We start from the raw sequence: 19,377 nt of genomic DNA, 5'->3' as shown, positions 1-19,377 counted from the left end.
TGATCTCCACAACTCCAAAGTGGCGTTAATCCCTGCTTTTGTCTGATCCACAAAGACGTTATCCTTGGCAAAAAGAATGCACCATGGGACCTTATCTTGAATGTCGATGGTTAAATCATTCATGGTGTTGCATACAATTGCAGGTTTAAGGCTGGTCCTCGATGTGACCCAATTGTAATTGGGAATTTGCTACCTTGACCCCCACAGTTCTATGACCTGTCACCATACTCTTTTATATATCTTTAACTATGTAAATGTATATACCAGATACACTAATCACATTGTCTCAGCTAAATGTTATATAAATCCTCACCTTAAAATGAGAGTGGAATAAAGTGGCTAAATAGGTATCTGACCAACTGTAGACAGTCCCAAAACTCTCAGAATTTTGGAAAGATTGTACTGTGTCCATGATGATTTTTGCTACTACAAAGGTAGAAAAGAAGTAAATTGCTGTTTGTTTAAGTTGCTGAAAGTTAATAATGGGCTTATTGATTTAATGTATATTGTGGTTTCTTCCCTGTGTACTTGGACTCTATGGTCTTATTTCTTTCAAAATGATTGATTTATAGTTGTAATTTTGAAAACATGTTCTCAGTTTAACTGGTTGTTTGATTGTGAGTTGTATTATGTGAACAATGCATGTCTGTGGAGATAGTTTAGATATTCCATAAAAAGGGGACAAACCTGGTGCTGAGGGCTTCTGCACAAGCAGAGTCGCGCGGGGGTAGGGGGAATTCTTCCTAAGCAAGTAACTTTTTCTCGGTTCCATTTGTCAGAAGCTGTTATGATTTCTTTACTATATTACTGGAAATGTCCTTGCAAGCCTGGTTATATACCATATAATGTTAAAAATGGGGAATGATTCATTGTAGAGGAAGGACTCATGATGTCTTAGACTCATTGGTTACTATTAAAGATGAGGAAAAGAAGAATTGTGTATTGGCAAGGCGAAGGCTTCCTTGGTATGGTGGGTAGATTGGGACATTATTACCTTTTCTTGGCATGGTTATCAAAGCGTCTGCCTAGGCAGCTAAGCGGTTTATGAACCGCCTAAATTGTTGCTTGTTGGATTCTACTAGGAGTTCAATTAGAGTTTATATATGAGTTAAATTAGAGTTTGTATTTATGTAGAATTCTATTCCTTGTAATAGTGTACTTTCCACTTAATTATAAATAGAGGGCTTGAGATCATTGATCCATAAGCCATTCCACAACAATCTCAACATGGCATCAGAGCCTAAGTTTGATTGATCTTCTTCAATTCTTTTTTCCTTCTGCAAAACCCATAGCAGATTTTTCGCAAATTTTCTCTTTCTTCTGCTACTGTAAAACCCATCGCAGTTGCAGAATTTTTTGCAACCCAATTGATCTTCTTCAATTCTTTTTTTCCTTTTGCAAAACCCATCGCAGATTTTCTCTTTCTTCTGCTACCGTAAAACCCATTGCAGTTGCAGAATTTTCTGCAAACATCGTAGGAATTTTCTGCAACCGTAAAACCATCATAGAGTTCTCTTTCTTTGCAACAATTGCAGAATTTTTTTCCACAACCATCGTAGGAATTTTCTGCAACTATCGCAGAAATTCAAATTCCTCTTTTTTCTGCAACTATCGCAGAAATTCAAATTCGAAAATTTTCTGCACCTATCGATTCTTCAGTTTTGGACAGAAATCTGCCACTGCAAGAACAAGAAAAAGGAGGGAAAGAAGAAGAAAAGAGGAACCCTACTGCTACCACCACTGTTACCGCCGCTGCTATCGTCACGAACCCTGCTGCTACAGCCTCTACTATCGTCGCTGCTACTAGTGTTGCTATCATCGCTGCTTCCTGCGCCACCGAGAGAAGAATTGAAGAAAGAAATCTTGCGCCATTGAGAGAAGAACATAAGAAAGAAAGCAAACAATGGTTTGGTTGTTGCATTCTGCGACATTTCAGTTACTTTGAAGGGGTGAAGATTGAAGAACTGCAGACAATTTTGTCAACATGGCAACCACCGATGTACTAATGCTCCCACTAGATCCGAACATTATCCCACTCTTCATCCTCTTTCGGTAAGATTTGATGGCACAAATTATTTGATCTGGTCTCGATCTGCTTATCTAACTATTGCTGGAAGAGGACTAGTTGGACACATTACTGGCACCACTATCAAACCTACTACCGCAGGTGTTTTACAGGATAAATGGATATCAAATGACTCTCTTATTATGTCATTCCTTTTGAATTCCATGCATCCAAATATTGCTCGGGGTTACTTTTTACTTGATACTGTAGCCCAAATCTGGAAGGCTACTACTGAAACCTATGGACAGTTGGGGAATGATGCACAGGTTTATGAGCTACGAAAGAAGCTTCGTAAGACTACCCAAAAGGAACTGATTGTGGCCTAATATTATGCTGAGTTGCGCTCTCTTTGGCAGGAATTGGATCATTATGGGGATTATCACCCCACTAATCCAGATGATGTGACTACATATAGGAAGCACATTGATAAGATTCGGGTATATGACTTCTTAACAGGTTTGAATGTGGAGTATGATCAGATCAGAGTGCAAGTATTAAGTCGTTCTCCCTTTCATACACTAGAATTGTCTTATGCACTTATTCAGTGTGAGGAAAGCCGGCGATTAACCATGCTTCATGCTCTTATTGTGGAGAAATCAGCCTTACAGTCTGTTCGCACTAAATCTGATCCGGCTAAGGAGATTGTCAAGTGTGAGCACTATCACAAACCATATTATACCAAGGCCAATTGTTGGAAGCTCCATGGGAAACCTGCTAATTTTAAGCAAAAAAGAGGAAAACCGAAAGCTCATATTTCTGAGACAGTTTCCACAACACCCTCTGCAGACATTGGTCTTTCACAGGAGGAGTTAGCTACTCTGCGACGTATTATGCAATCTTCTACTGCTGGTACAACCTCTACCACTGCTTCCTCTACTAACCAAACCAACTCCTACATTGCTACTTTAGGTAAAAATTTTACAAGCTTCCAAGTTTCTTCAGTTTCTACTCCTTGGATTATTGATACACAAGCCACAGATCATATGACAGGTTTATCCTCTTTTTTCTTACAATATTCTCCAACTTCTGGAAAGGATAAAGTTTGAATTGCTGATGGCTCCTATTCTTCCATTGCTGGAAAAGGGACCATTCAACATTCTCCATCCCTTTTTTTGTCTAAAGTTTTACATGTTCCCTCTTTCCTCTTTCTCTACGAACTTGCTCTCTATCAGTAGTCTTACACATGAATTGTAAATTGACATTTTTCCCATCTTACCGTGTCTTCTAGGATCTGGTCACGGGGAAGGAGATTGGACGTGGTAAACTAGACAATGGACTTTATTTGCTCGAGCCGATTGAAGGATCTACTTCAGTTCAGACTACATCTTCTAATCAGGTCCATTCGGTAATATCAAACCTTCATCAGTGGCACTGTAGGCTAGGTCACCCCCTCTAGGAACTCTTAAGAAAATATTTCCTGATTTAGTTTCTTCTTGTAATGAGGATGATTTTTTTTGTGAAGCCTGCATTTTTGCGAAGCAGACTCGTTCTACTTATTTACCTTCTCTTCATAATAGAAAAACTATTCATTTTATGTTAATTCATATTGATGTGTTGGGTCCCTGCCGACGTGTGTCTATTACTGACCATAGGTACTTTGTTATTTTTATTGATTATCACTCTCGTTCTACATGGATTTATCTTTTAAAACAAAAAAAATGAGGTTTTTGGATGTTTTCGTGATTTTCATAGTATGATTAAAACTCAGTTCAATGCCACTGTGAAGATCCTCCGCAGTGACAATGGCACAGAGAATATTGATGGTGAATTTCAGAGATATCTCTCTGACTCTGGCATAATACACCAGACCAGTTGCGTTGATTCGGTTGCCCAAAATGGGGTTGCTGAAAGGAAGAATCGGCATCTCTTAGAGATAGCCTGTTCTATTATAATTGCTGTGAATGTACCTGACCAATATTTGAGTGATGCTATACTCACTGCTTCTTACCTTATGAATAAGATGTCCAGTAGGATACTTGGTTTTAAATGTCCTAATGAGATTCTTCAGGGAACCTCTTCTTTTTTTATTCCCCCAAAGGTTTTTGGATGCGTGTGTAATGCCAGAATCACAGCCCCACTAGAGTAAGCTGGCTCCCCGCGGCCTTTGCTGCGTATTTTTGGGGTATTCTGCTACTCAGAAAGGGTACAAATGTTATCATCCTTGTTGGAAAATGCCATGTTAGCATTTGCCACATCAGCCTCCATTGGTTTTGATGATAACAAACATGAATTACTAATGGCTATATTGAGTTGTGTTGTTTTAGTTCAAGATGATAACAAGTGGACCAATTCCAAGTGAAAGCCATATGCTCATGTTCAAGTCAAACCCAAGCCAAGATCATGCTAAGATGGACATGAAGTTTAAGTCAAGATGACCATGCTAAGATGGACATGAAAATGATCACGAAGAATGGAATACAAGAAGACTCAAGAACTTTAATGATTAAGACTTCGATGAAGTTAGGACTTAGGACACCTCCATATGCATCTAATGTCATTGTATGTAATCCATGTGCATATCATGTCACTAGACTGACCTAGGACATAATAGGAAGGTGTATGAGGCTTAGGGTTGACCAAAAAGACCAAATACCCAAGCCAAATCCAAGTCCCATACTTGACTTGCTGCAGACGGACGACCGTCTAGCTTCAGTCAAATCACAGAAAGTTAGACGGAATTCCGTCTGGCAAACGGAATTCTGTCTGGTTTAACTAAAACACAACGGCTATTTTCCAGACGGATGACCGTCTGGACTGAAAATTGGACTAAAATTATGTCCGTTTTCTATCTGTTGAGGATTGGGCTAAGGCACTCAAAGGCCATTTATTTAAGCCCAATTCACCCCTTTAAAGAGGGTTGAACCTCACACTCGATCAACTACTCCCCAAGTAATCTCAAACTCTCAAAATACAAGAAAGCCATTGGGTTTTGCCTCTCACCCTCTCTCCAACCTTGGAGAACATACCAAGGTGTTAAAGTAAGCTTGTGGAAGTCAAGCTTGAGGTGATTGAAGGCTTTGGTGGTGCATGCATTTCATATCTAGAGCATACAACTCTTATTGCATCACACACACAAAAGGTAAAATGTCACAGTTCTTGTTAAGGTAACATCCTTCTCTTGTAACTGTTTTCAATTCTAGTCTAGGTAGATTAGAGTTGGTTTTGGGTACTCTTGCCCGTGAACAAAGATTGAAGAGGGTGCTCTTGCCCTAAGATAAACAAAGATTGTAAAGGGTTCTCTTGCCCCATAACAAAGATTGTAAAGGGTTTGATCTCTACCATTGTATTGGAAGAGAATTACTAGTGGAATACTCTCTTGAGGCCAAGAGAGGAGTGAACGTAGACTTGCAAAGTCGAACCACTATAAAATACTTGTCTTGTGGTTGATTGTATTGTTTAATTTCATTTGATTTTCAATTTACCTTGTATTTCTGCACAAATCGAAAAATTGGGACAATCCACTAGTTGCAACCTAATCACCCCCCTCTAGGTTGCACCAACAATCCTCTTTCCAGGAAAAACCATTGTATCCATGGATGTAATTTTTAATGAGTCTTGCCCTTACTATACACCTCTCCAGGGGGAGACTTCGGCCAGTATAACTGAGGACTTTAATCCTCCCCCTTCGTTTTCTGAACCATGTGAAGAACCTAGCCAGGGGGAGACCACTCTGTGAGACACTTGTTGGGGTCTTTCAAAACCAGATTGACCTGAATAAGGAGGTGCAAACTTATCAGAGGAAGAATTACAACTGGCTAAAGCGGGTGGAGAAAGGTGATACGTTACCACTTCAGTCTCCTGCTCCAGAATCAGATTCTACTGTTCCCCTTAAGGTATCTTTTTATATCTTCCTATTGCTGTTAGAAAAGGGGTCAGATCTTGTACTCAACATCCCATAGCTAAATATATTTCTTATAACTCTTTGTCTGACTCATACCGTGCTTTTATATCCTCTCTGTCATCCGTATCTGTTCCTAAAAGTTGGCAGGAAGCCTATGCTGATAAGAGATGGAAGGCAACTATGGTAGAGGAAATGCAGGTAATGAAGAAAAATGACACTTGGGAGCTGGCTACACTTCCTCCAGGAAAAAAACCAGTGGGCTGCCAATGGGAATTTGTGGTTAAACAAAATATGGATGGATCAGTCAACAAGTTGAAAGCTAGATTAGTTGCAAAGGAGTTTACCTAGACCTATGGGATTGATTATCAGGAGACTTTTGCCCTGTTGCGAAACTAAACACTGTCAGAGTTCTGTTGTTTGTAGCTGTGAACAAAGATTGGAACTTGCACCAATTAGATGTAAAGAGTGCCTTCTTACATGGGGAGTTAGCAAAAGAAGTCTATATGGAAATCTCACATGGTTTCTCCTTGACAATATTGCAGGGAAAGTTTGTCGGTTGAAGAGGTAAATTTATGGGTTAAAACAGTCTCCTAGATGCTGGTTTGGACGCCTCTTGAAGGCAATGACTTCTATTGGGTACAAGCAAAGCAATGCTGATCATATTCTATTTGTCAAGAAGTCAGGTACTAACATCACACTTCTCATTATCTATGTAGACGATATTGTCATCACGGGGAATGATGGTGAAGAAATTCAAAAGTTGAAGGACTTTCTTGGCAGAGAGTTTGAAATTAAAGATCTAGGGAAGTTATAGTATTTTTTAGGGATAGAGGTGGCTCGATCTAAGAGATGTATATTCATATCCCAAAGAAAGTATGTCCTAGATCTATTATCAGAAGTGAGAATATTGGGGGTGTAAAGCAGTTGATACCCCTATTGAAGGTGGAGCTAAACTTAAAGAAAAAGGAGAACCAGTGGACAAAGGAAGATACCAAAGGCTGGTAGGGAAGCTTATTTAGTTGTCATACACCAGGCCAGACATCGCTTATGCTGTAGGGATAGTGAGCCAATTCATGCATGATCCATATTTAGCTCATATGAAGGCTGTTACCAAAATACTACAGTATTTGAAGGGAACTCCTGGAAAAGAAATACTTTTGTCACCCACAGATAATCTAAAAGTATAAGCATATATTGATGCAGATTGGGCTGGATCTCTAGACAGGAAGTCAATTACAGGTTACTATACCTTTGTTGGAAGTAATCTAGTTACTTGGAGAAATAAGAAACAGAATGTGGTAGCTTTATCTAGTACCAAAGCTGAATATAGAGCTATGGTTTGTGGAGTTTGTGAGCTACTATGGTTGAAAGGCTTGCTGCAAGATATTGGAGTCCAAGTTCCAAACCCTATGATGTTATATTGGACAACAAGGCCGCTATTAGTATTGCTAATAATCCGGTGCAACATGATCGAATTAAGCACATTGAAATTGATAGGTTTTTTGTCAAAGGAAAGTTGGAACAAGGGCTTATCTGCATGCCTTTTGTAAGATCTAGAGACCAAGTAGCAGATGTTTTCACTAAGGGTTTGAAAGAAAGAGATTTCCTTCTTATTGTAGGCAAGTTGGGCATGACTAATATCTATGCCTTAAGGGGGAGTGTTGGATTCTATTAAGAGGTCAATTAGAGTTTGTATAGGAGTTAAATTAGAGTTTGTATTCATGTAGAATTCTATTCCTTGTAATAGTGTACTTTCCACTTAATTATAAATAAAGGGCTTGAGATCATTGATCCATAAGCCATTCCACAACAATCTCAACATTGCCGCTTAACTAACGGGCTGATTTCTTGCCTCTTTTTGGCTTAGGCACTACCGCTTTGCCGCCTAGATGCTAAAGTAACCGCTTTTTTTACATTTTGTAATTTGTGCATATTATTTTTTCTTTTTTTTTAATCATAATTTATTATATAATGACGTATATAAATTTAAATATGTGAGCCATTTTCGAATTGAGGCCCAATTTGCAAATAAACTCCAAGGCCCAAAGTGCCTGTCGGCAATAGAATGTGAAGCATGAGCCATATTCAAAATTGATAATCAATGAATCATTAAATAAACAATGACTTGGAAATCGGAATAATGAGATTTATTAATTTATTATGTCGGCACTATTTGGTTAAATAAAGGGAAAAATGGATACATCAATTATGATTACTGATCTATGCCCAAGAGTACAAGACACTTATTTGGCTTCACACTATCATATAGGTAAGTAAGAATGTAAAATTACTACTTTCATTTTCATTTTTCACATTGATTACTGATATAGTACATACTACATAATTATTGTTATGAATCTTATGATGCTTGATGAGATGAAGTTATGTTTTTAATATTTTTTTGGATAATTTTTCATAATTGTGATTCTTGAATGTTTTTTTATTTTTATTTTTATGAATGTAATTGTCAAATGTTTGTTTAGTACTTTAGTTTATTATAAAAAGTATTTGTAGTAAAAAGTAGTTATATTAAAAATATTGACTAAACCGCTTTGGTCGCTTTATTGCTGCCTAAGCGCCGCTTAATCGCCTAAACACCAAGACGGAGCCCCAATCGCTTTGGTCGCTTTGCCGCATTAATAACCTTGTTTCCAGGTTAAATTTTTGGTGGACCATTTGTGTTGGCTGGTTTTGAACATGTAGACATGAGTGAAATTGAACCTTCCAAGAGTCCAGGGATGGTAATACTCTATAAGGGCTGACAGATGTTAATCTGGCATAAATCCAACTTGATGAATCTGTATTCCCATGGTCTTGCATTTACTCTACTATTTTTGTGTTTTCTCAGGTTCTCATTAGAAAAATCATCATATACAACATAAGCAACTCCTTATTTTTTGATCCTTTATTGTTGTTGATTTTTTATCTTTATTCTGATAGGTCAACTAATTTGATCAGCTATTCCTCATGATGTTATAGTGATGAAACCTTATATAACTTGCTCAGCTGTTTTTTGGGAACTGGGTGAGAAGGTTTTAGATGAAGTTGACTCTGCATACAGTTAGGAGTTCTACTGCAAATTTTGGTTGTTTTACTAAATTTTTTTCTTTATGGTTATTAAACAGGAGGAATGTAAGATGCTGCTCTCCAGAAGCAGCCATGCTCCATGGTCTTCATCTTCCAATGCGCAGTCTTGAAGTTAAAAATAGGTAGTTTCATTATAGGTTTAACGATGTACTTTCCTATAATGTGGTACAATATATAACCATCTCTCTCAGACTCTCACCAAACTCTTCTCATTGTATCGCTTCATATTGACATTGTAATTTGTATGATTCTTGCATTTCGTTCCTAATCTATAGTTATCATGGTACATATTTTATATAATAGGACTGAGATTGAGCCTTCGCTTAGCCAACACCGTAGAATATGTTTTCCATATCGACGATTTTCTAATAAGATTTATAACTTCTTCTTTTTTTTTGGGGGGGGGGGGGGGGGGAATTTTTTTGGTGCCTTTCTCAGTTAATTGATTTCACCTTAATGTGGTTGCATGAACTGAATTAATTTTTATGTCTGAACTTTGTTGTATTGTAGTTTAGTATGTGAAACGGTTCATACATTGTAGAGGTTGGAAGGTGCAGTGCAAGTGGAAACAAAACACCACTATCTTATTCTTGTTTTTCAGAAAATCTGTGCAGTCTCTGGTAAGATGTAATAACCCTTTTAAGTACAAGTACACCTCTAGACATCAAATATTCAATGAGGCTGACTGTTCGTTCTACAAATCATAGTCCTAGAAGAAAATACTTGAGAACATGAAACAGGCATATTTGATAAAAGCCTTTGGAAAAAGTAGAATTAACCCAAACATTCTGTGTTATCACTCTGTCATATACAGTGACATGGTCAAGGTGTCAGACATGGATGCAAGGAATGAAATATTGACTTCATCAAACCTTAAAACCCAGCAAAACTTGGGAAAACTTTACATGTTACTGGGACATGCTTATGTTGAAGTCCTTTACTTGATCTCATGATTATTAATGATGGATTTCTCTGTATGTGTTTTGGCAACCGCTTGAGGTGGTTGGAGGCAGCCAAGTTTGAGGGGATGGAATGCCATAATGCATAGCCTGGTTGACAGTCTCCCTTAATGTCAGTATGTGATTCCCAAGGTCACTTTATCTGAGGATATTTAATGAGAAACAATAGTAAATGATTGGGTAGACTTGCCTATAACATCTATGTCTTCTTAACACTTTGACATGTCTCTCAGTCCATGTGCCAATAGTTATTGCTTGTTCACCAAGCTATATTGCTTTCCTGGATTCTATTAATTTGAAACGTTCATGTTAAAACATGTAGATAGTTTAGATGTTCCATATAATCATTGAATTCATTTCTGAAAATTTTAATTTAAAAGCATTTTGTTTACATAATCCTGTGGGTTCACTTTTAAATGTTTACTGGGTTGCTTGGAATGCATTTGAGCAATTCGGTCTATAGTATATTCTCCTCTAAAATCAATTAGTAGTAGATATTCTCTGGAAAGTGATGGTGGGATTAAATTTGAAGAAGCAAGGCCATGCAAACTAGAATTGATAAGGAAACAAGAAAAAGAGGATTGTTTAAGGCTGTAACAAAAAAATAAAAATAAAATTAAAAATTTTAATGTAACTAAAAAGAACTTGAAATAGCAGAGTTAGGAATCTTGCTCATTCTATACAACTGCTACTTTCTTGTTCTTTAACTCATGTGTATTCTGTTTCGAGATAATCTTCCTTTTAATTGCAGGACATCAGTAGAGGAGATAAAGTCACTTCGATTAATCACTGCCATCAAGACCCCATATCTACCTGATGGCAGATTTGATCTTGAAGCTTATGATGCCTTGATGCACACACAGATTTTAAGTGGTGCTGAAGGCGTGATAGTGGGTGGCACAACAGGTGAAGGGCAACTCATGAGCTGGGATGAACACATCATGCTCATTGGACACACAGTTAACTGTTTTGGTGGGTCAATCAAGGTGATTGGTAACACTGGAAGCAACTCAACAAGAGAAGCAATCCATGCAACGGAACAGGGTTTTGCTGTTGGGATGCATGCTGCCCTTCATATCAATCCTTATTATGGCAAGACATCCATGGAAGGTTTGGTTGCTCATTTTCAAGCTATTCTCCCTATGGGGCCAACAATTATCTACAATGTTCCATCTAGGACTGGTCAAGATATTCCTCCTCAGGTAATCCACACAATTGTGCAAAGTGCAAATATGGCTGGTGTAAAGGAGTGCATGGGAAATGATAGAATCAAGGCGTATACAGATAAGGGCATTGTGGCGTGGAGTGGCAATGATGACCAGTGTCATGACGCAAGATGGGGTTATGGAGCCACTGGTGTAATATCCGTTGTTAGCAACTTGGTTCCAGGGTTGATTCGAAAACTAATGTTTGAGGGCAAGAACTCGTCGTCGCTGAATTCAAGGCTCGTGCCTTTGATTGAATGGTTGTTTCGTGAACCTAACCCCATTGGCCTGAACACAGCTCTAGCCCAACTTGGCATGGTGAGGCCTGTCTTTCGGCTCCCTTATGTACCTCTTCCTCTAGCAAGGAGGGTTGAGTTTGTGAAAATAGTGAAGGAACTCGGACGTGAGAATTTCATTGGTGACAAAGACGTACAAGTTCTTGATGATGATCAGTTCCTCTTGGTGGGTAGGTATTAACTAGTATGTCCTGTAAGTGCTGGTTGATTCACTCCAGAATGCTCATTTGTGAGTTTTGGTGGTCATACTGCATTATCATACTCCTCTATGATCCAAGTCCACCCCCCCCCCCTTTCTTCTGTTCTGTAGAACTCCGATAGAACTCTGCTTACCAGCTTCAGATACAAGTTCGGAATGAATTTTTGTTGGTTGAGAAGATTCCTGTCAATCAGTTCTTGGGTTTTGCAGCTTTCTGATTCTGCCCCATTTCATTTGGTCATTCATAAACTAAAAAGATACTGGATGCTTATTCCTTCCCATTCCTAAAAGTAAATCAGGGTAAGGTCGCAACCAACATATGAAAAAGGAAAAAGTTTCTAAAAGCAACACAGGCAAAATTGACATCTATTTCTGTTTTTACGATGGGGGGAGGGTCTAGCAAACACAAATCTTCGAGATGTTTTGAGCCGTTGATTTGCATTACTATGTTTTGAAATTTCAAATTTCAATGTGGTTGCATAATGCAAAGTTAAAAAGGGCCACTTCTAAGAAGAGTTGAACTCATTCATCTCTTATCTAATCTATACAAGGTGTTGTTGATATTTGCCAACTAAACAACCTCCTGGGGGGTGAAAGTCTAAACATGAATGTATGAGTTATGAAATCCTTTGGTTCTATAACAAACTTCAAAACTTCTTCTTTAGTTTGATTTCGCAAGAGGAATTTGATTATGCATGGTTACTCCATGGTGTCTTCTCTGCCTCTCTGCTGTTGCTCTAAATGCCTTACTTACCATAGCCTGGCCAAGGTTTAAATAATATCACTTCATGCCATATATATCCTGCTCCTGCCACCCATAACCATTCAATCCAAAAAAATAAAAATAGAAAACCAACAGCAGCAGGATTTGGATTTCCTCGACCGTGCACCCAATTATCCCTCTCACAGCCCTCCTGACGCAAGCCACTCCAGAGCCCACTCTTACATAGGTGGGCAGTGAGAGGGAAAGTTGGGGTGCACCGTGCACCCGGGTGGAGAGGTTCTGGACGCCAGCACAACAACACAACAGCACAACAGCACACAGCAACAAGAATTCAAACCCAATGCACAGTATGACAAAATGAACTACCTAAAGCACAAGAGATGATTGGGAATAAATTTACATATTGAATCGTCAGAGGAATCATAAGATAATTTAGACTAACAATATGGACTGTTGCCATTCGGAAATGATAAATCAAGATGCCCTCTCAATCAAAATTAAGTGTATTGGTTCTTGATATAAACCAAACAATATGATTGTAGCAGAGAAATGTATACATGAAAAAATGGCAGGAGCTAGACACATGCGTGAAAAGCATCCTCCTATTTGTAAATGATCTTTGCCTGTAATATGTAGTGTTTGTCACTCTCATGAGGATAGGAACAAGACCATAAACTATCTTCTTCATGGTAACAGGAGGCGTGCTTGCAGCAAAATGATGCTAGAGCATATTTCTCTTGCCTAGTTGCCAGCAGATCACAGGAAGCAACAGCTTCTTTTTGAGTGGTCACTAAAAACAATTTACATGCTGAATTGGAACATTCTCTGAATCACTCTTAGGGTACCATTCAGCTATCTTCATCCGGATTTCTTCGAAAGTCCATGAGCTAGATAACATTTCTGGTTAAATAATGCTAAACCAAGTTATATTGCTATGCAAAACCAGCCCCAAACTAGGCCTAGAAAGATATTTCCAGAAGCTTAGGAACGTTAGAGTGGAGAAAATTAGAGAACTTCAATTATAGCTTGGAACATTGTAAGGTTGACCTGAAATTCAGATAAAGTGGTCCCTTTTGCTTACTGAATCTGTCCACAAAATATCTCAGCAAACTGAGATCTAATCAAGGTTGCAAACAGTGAAAAATAAAAAGGCTGATTAGATTACTGGTTATTATCCCCACTACTTTAGACCATATAACCATGCGAGCTAATAACAAGAAGCATGAATATCAAATGAGGGATATCTCTATGCACTCTACTCAGTAAGTTAAGAAACTCAGGAGCAAGCAGATATAAGGGAGAAAACAGGGTCCCACAGATTAATTAGAAAAGAACTAACCTGGCAGGTGAATTATATATAATATTGAAGTAGAACAAGACCTGTATAGAGACATATTCGAAACTTCGATTCCGGGACAGTCTTGCATACTATATTACCATCACCTATATTCTGAAACCGAAAACAAATGTGTAAGCCAGCTTGAAGGACTCTTACACCAACTAATACCATGCACAAACAAATCATGTAATAACACTGAAACAAGCCCAATCAATGCTAACTACTAATACTTCACAATGAGAATAATAAATAAATAAAGAAATCCTAACAACACAGTCTAATCTCAAAACCTGTAATTAGATTACATGCAGAAAACCACTTGCAAGCCCAATTTCGCCTCCTATCTGCATCAGCTAATGCAGGCACAACCTGAAAACCTAAGGCATGATATCAAGCTCAAGTAAATATCCAAAACTGCTTTGTTTGGAAAGACTACCAGCAACTAATACAGTTATACCTTCTTTCACCCTGTAACATGATTTTTCCAAAGAATTCTGAATCATTGTGAACTTATATGATAGTAGCAACTACTAACTACCAACTCGCATGCAATAAATAATAAAATCTAATCCCAAAAAAAAAAAAAAAAATTATAGTTACCCGAAAGTACCCTTCTTTCTCATTGTTTGATGATTGCATTTTGTGTACTAGCATGATGAATAGTTTGAACTGTACTCCCCGCGGTACAACAAATTTAAGCCTTATCCCAACTTAGTGGGGTCAGCTACATGATTCCAATAAGATACAACAGATTAAAAAATAAAAATAGAAAAGTAAGATCACAGGGGAGAAGGCAACAAGGACTCAGCCAAAGGGCACCCATCAGAAAAATTAACGAAGTCAAAGAGGACGATAGGGACAAACAACATCAAACTCTTGGGCGTTAACCCATCTTAGCTATGTACTTATATTGCACATATCAAAGAGAAGCTTTAACACACTAAATCTGTCAATTAAAGAATATCAAATACATTGGGTTTTCCATCTTCCAAAGTTCAATGAAACAGAAAACAAGTTGTCATTAGAATAATCAGTCATAACACATAAATGCCAAGATTATGTAGGTTAACGTGATGCATGATATTGTGCTCCCCCAAACATGAATGAGTTTTTTTCCCCACTTACTAACCAAGGCCAATACGTGAAAATTTTAAGCATTTGAAGAACTCAAGTCAGATCAACATATACAAGCATGGTGGCCAAGCCATAACTCTCTTTATACATGTCAAATCATCCTCATTTGATCCTTACTTAAAGCTGTCAATTACCATTGAGAATAAACATAAAGAACAGGAAACAGAAGGAGAGGAGAATCAGTTTAATTCTAGATAATTAGAAAATGGGAAAAAAGGAAAGAGGAAAAAGAAAAACAAATAGAGATAAAAGTAGATCTACATGCAACACTAGTCATATACTTCAGGCATTCTCAGTTGAAATCCCTCAGTCTTTTCTTCAGCATGTCCATTGACTTCTTCCGAGCATTTTGCTTAGTATTCCGATTTGAAAGGCTCCCAAACAATCTATCTGGTGAATCCTTAAATTTCTCACAAATGCTAGCAACCTTTTTATAGTCCAAAGAATTGTAGTTTTTCTCCCTTATCACAGGGTTCATAAAGTTTTCAGGCTGGCTGCTCAACAGAAGGTTAATCAGTTGCCGTGCTTGTATCAAGCAGTCTCTCAAACTACCTTCCTTGTTTAACTCACTCAAACCAGTGCTTTGGAATTGTTCATCTGCAAAAGATTCCAAAAGTTTTAGATCAGTGTCAATGCCCATGACTGCATTCACATTGAACCTCTTGACACTGTCACTGAGAAAAGCTGATATAATTGAGTTGGAGACATGATCTAGGGCCGCCCTCCCAACCTTGTACAGGGCCTCCAATGGTAAGATTTGCTGAGCTGTGGACATGAGAGTCTCAAGGTAGCACAACACCTCATTTATGTACTCATTTGCATTTTGTGGAGTCTCCTCTGTTGTCCAATGGATATTGTCCGTAAGTTGCATAAACTCATCCAACTTAGCGTTCACGAGGTTTAACAAAGCATGATAGGCTTCATCCCTTGATGTCTTAAGGATTGACTTGGCATTTAAAATAGCACGAGTCCTCTCAATTGACCGTACAGGAATGCCACAGCGTTGTGCAGCCTGTCGCAGAAAGATATCACAAGCTCCCTCAAGAACAGAAATGTTCGCAGCAATCTGCATTGCTTGGGAAATACCTGTGGAGGGACTATGAATTGCTTTTAATAAAGCCTCATTCAAGACATCAATTAACAGCTTGTCCAGATATTTCTTCACAACATCATAGAAATTCATTTGTCCCCCATAAGACAAGTAATTGACAGAATCTTCAATAAATGCCCGCACAATGCGGCAGCACTCAGGAACTGAGGCAGAGAAAGGTGCAATATATGGGAAAGCAGGAATTATATCTGATGTTTGGAGATGGAATGATAAAACATTCATATTGTATTCATATTCCTTCTTCATCACCATCTGCTCATAAGTTTCATTAGCAAATAAATCGACTATCTGCTGCCGACCCTCTTCTAGAAGAAGCTCGTGGTATTTGTCTCTACTAGTATCAAGAACCTCAAGTAGAGGATCTACCTGGTACCCATTTCGTGTAAGAGTTGAACCTACAAGAGTGACATAGTCCTTGATCAGAAGTAGATGACTTGCACTATCCATACGTGAAAACTGCTCACTCAGCACAGCTGTCATCTTTGCAACTGCTGTTTCCCATATCGTCTCCATCTGATTTGCTGATAATAGTCCTCCAGCTGTTCTTAGTATCCGGTCCTCCACTATGAAGTAACCAGCAATTTGAGCAAAAAAATTTTGATGCGATTCTAGGAATGGTTGAATTGAGGATATTTGCAAGTCTGAATTGAGCTGCAACAACCGATTTTTATAGTAGTAGTCACGGAACTGATCTTGGAGCCCAAGGCAAGTGTGGATGTGGTATGCTCGATAGACAGGTGTGAGATCAAACTTAAGAACTGAATCTTCATCAATTTCCTCCACATCTAAAGTGTACACACAATCTCCTAAACCAGATCGGCTCTGTTCCTCAGCTTCCCTCTGGCGAGCTCGCATTTCCTCATCCCTCTGACGGGCAGATGTCGCTTGTCCAATAGCCAGCTGGCCAATTTCTCTAGCGGTGCTTCTAATGTGAACCAACCACTCATTAAACTCACTACTTACTTTTTTTTCTATATGCAGCTTTATTGCTGGTATTTGCTTCTCAATAACCTTTCGCAGGGCCTTCACAGGAATGTGTTGCAAAAAGTTTTTTTCAATCAGGTCTAGTGTCTTCAGAGCATGGTAAAACTGACCATCGGTTATGTTTGTATTACACTTCACACACAGCTCTAGGACTTGGACACACACCTTTGACATCTTAATAGCCTCAGTAACATTCTTCTTGATTGAATATGACTCAAGAAGCTCCTCAAGTTTCAACAGAAGTTCACTACCAACCTCCTGGAGCCGGAAGTTATCACTTGATAGCTCACTCTTCAGCTCTTCAGCATCGACCAAGAGACCTCGCAGCTCATCGACAGCTAGAATAAATTCCTCATAGTGGAGCTTGCAAAGCTCCTCAATTTCAACCTCCTTCTTTTTCATAACATTCTTGAGCTGATGCGAGAGAGCCTCAGGCCTTCCCATCTCAAATGCATGCCTGACAATAGGACCCAAATCCTCCCCATTCCCAATCGAAGTTGCAAGTACCAAGTCTTCTGGCCCATCTCCATTCTCTATGACAGTTCTCTTTTTGGATTTCGCTTGCATGGTTTTCGATCACACTGTACAATTGAGAAAATAATGAAACATGCATCAGTATCGAAGTTTAAAATATAAAGATAAGTTTGAGCTCGTTCAAAACGTCGAAATGCATTTCAGAAAGAAAAAAAAAAAGGGCGGGGGAAGCTTTGAAGTCCAAGAAACTCTTCACTTAATGATGCGAAATACAAAGAGAAAAGTAAAATCCAACCAGACTTTGAACAGTTCCCCTGAAATAACATAACATAAAAGCAAAACTAAGAAAATCAGCATAGGCCAAATAATCTCCGGAATATTTCTGCCATCTTAAATAGAAAAGAAATCAAATCAATCGTAATCAGAGAAAAAGATCAAACCAACCTAACCCAAAAGAAACTTCAGTGAAGAAATAAATAGAGGATTTTGATTACAATGAGCAGGCATATTCAAATGGGTGTTTCTAAAACGACATCATGTTCAATCCATGAGCGGAAAAAGACAGAAAGAGGATCGAATCAATTCGAGTATACACTATCCTATAACCTCAAGCATGGACTACATCAACCAAAAACAATGAGAAAGACGGAAAAACTCCCTATTCAGAAAACCCATAAAAAAAGGGGGCAACAATTGTAGCAGTTTACTCAGACGATTACAAATCAGAGCGAGAGAGACTTACAGATGAGCGGAGAAGGGCCTATCTTTCCTAGCGAGAACGTCGACAAACCCAAAGCGGAAATCATAAAATCAGGAAAGAATGCCTGGTTGAACTACTCCAAATCCACAGCAGAGAAGAGAGAGAGAGAGAGAGCGAGAGTTTTTTTAATTTTTCTGCATTGATTACCTTATTTTATTTAATAATTTACCCCAACAATATCTATTTTCTAGATATTAAAATGGAGAAATTTTTTGCTTAGATTGCTTAAATTATAAAACATAGCAACGTTAACGAGGATTTCCGATCTTACTGGTGGGATGTCCACCTAATGTAGACCACTTCCGCAACCTCAAGAAAGAGACACTCACAAATGGTTACCCCTGAAACCTCAGAATTTAATAAACCGAATGATGCCTTCAATCAATGCCTCAGACATTCTTTCTTTGTCTTCCATTATATGCTCAACATGCTCATATTTTACATTCAATTCAAATTTTTTATTTTGTAAATTAGTTGTTATTTGATTGTGATATGATTATGTGATTTAAAATTTGAAAACTTTGACTTAGGATGACCTTTGAATCTAAATTGTTGAATAGATACCATTCAAGAAGAGATTTTATGATGATTGCTAAAGAGTCTCAGTTGATGAACCCAAATCTTACACCAAACAGAAGTTTTTTTTTCTTATTTCTTTCAAATTATTATGTTCCGGGAATAAATGAATTCAAAAGTTCTCCCACAATTTTTTATAAATGAGAATAAATTTTTTTTGCTTTCATCCATGGCCAATCATTCACATACCAAATTTCAGAACCCATGAAACGAATATTTTGAAACTTCTTATAAATTTAATGTTTCAAGACACAATATATGTTTTGATAGATTGTGTTTGAAAATGGTCTCAAATCATAAATTGATTTAAGTGTTTGAAAGGGATTAGATATGTATGGGGAGAAAAATTCGTTAAGGACACTTTTGATGGTTTATTATTGTTTCTGATTTGGAAAGCATTGGAAGCAATTCTGAGTGTTCAATGAAACTTGCTTTTAGATTTGAAAATGGTATCATCAGGGTTTTAGCAAGGTTCTTAAGCCACATTCCGTGAATGCTTTAAGAGAAAATTTCATAAATTTCAATTTGTTTAAAACATTAGTGAAACAAAACAATTTTACCAAATTGTTTTCAACCAATTCTTTTTATTTCTCAACGCAAGAAACATCAAAAACTCTTTTCTA

General features: G+C 38.0%; 2 protein-coding genes across 4 annotated transcripts in view; one reads left to right on the top strand and one right to left on the bottom strand.

Annotated features, from left to right (window-relative positions):
• Positions 1 to 11,844, top strand: part of LOC149010092 (4-hydroxy-tetrahydrodipicolinate synthase, chloroplastic-like) — a 16,025-nt gene extending 4,181 nt beyond the window's left edge. For all 3 annotated transcript variants that reach the window (XM_089161016.1, XM_089161017.1, XM_089161018.1), the window contains exons 3-4: positions 9,032 to 9,115; positions 10,704 to 11,844. In XM_089161016.1, coding sequence (XP_089017142.1) covers positions 9,032 to 9,115; positions 10,704 to 11,634 — 1,015 coding nt within the window. In that variant the 3' untranslated portion in view covers positions 11,635 to 11,844. The remainder of the gene's footprint in view (positions 1 to 9,031; positions 9,116 to 10,703) is intronic.
• A 198-nt stretch (positions 11,845 to 12,042) lies between these two features.
• Positions 12,043 to 18,432, bottom strand: SEC15A (exocyst complex component sec15A). The gene is made up of 2 exons (XM_089161015.1): positions 18,161 to 18,432; positions 12,043 to 17,525 (listed from the first exon to the last, which is right to left on the bottom strand). The coding sequence occupies exon 2, from the start codon at positions 17,509 to 17,511 to the stop codon at positions 15,142 to 15,144; it is 2,370 nt and encodes a 789-aa protein (XP_089017141.1). The 5' UTR covers positions 17,512 to 17,525; positions 18,161 to 18,432; the 3' UTR covers positions 12,043 to 15,141.
• Between the last annotated feature and the right edge of the window lie 945 nt (positions 18,433 to 19,377).

Source organism: Hakea prostrata, chromosome 7 (assembly GCF_041222555.1).
Source record: "Hakea prostrata isolate BN-2017 chromosome 7, UWA_Hpros_2, whole genome shotgun sequence".
Lineage (NCBI taxonomy): Eukaryota > Viridiplantae > Streptophyta > Magnoliopsida > Proteales > Proteaceae > Hakea > Hakea prostrata.
The sequence above is the reverse complement of the archived record's forward strand: the minus strand, read 5'-3'. Positions and strand labels throughout refer to the sequence as shown.

Coding starts and splice junctions, on each gene's coding strand:
- SEC15A (XM_089161015.1), bottom strand. CDS start 17,511: ATGCAAGCGAAATCCAAAAAGAGAACTGTCATAGAGAATGGAGATGGG.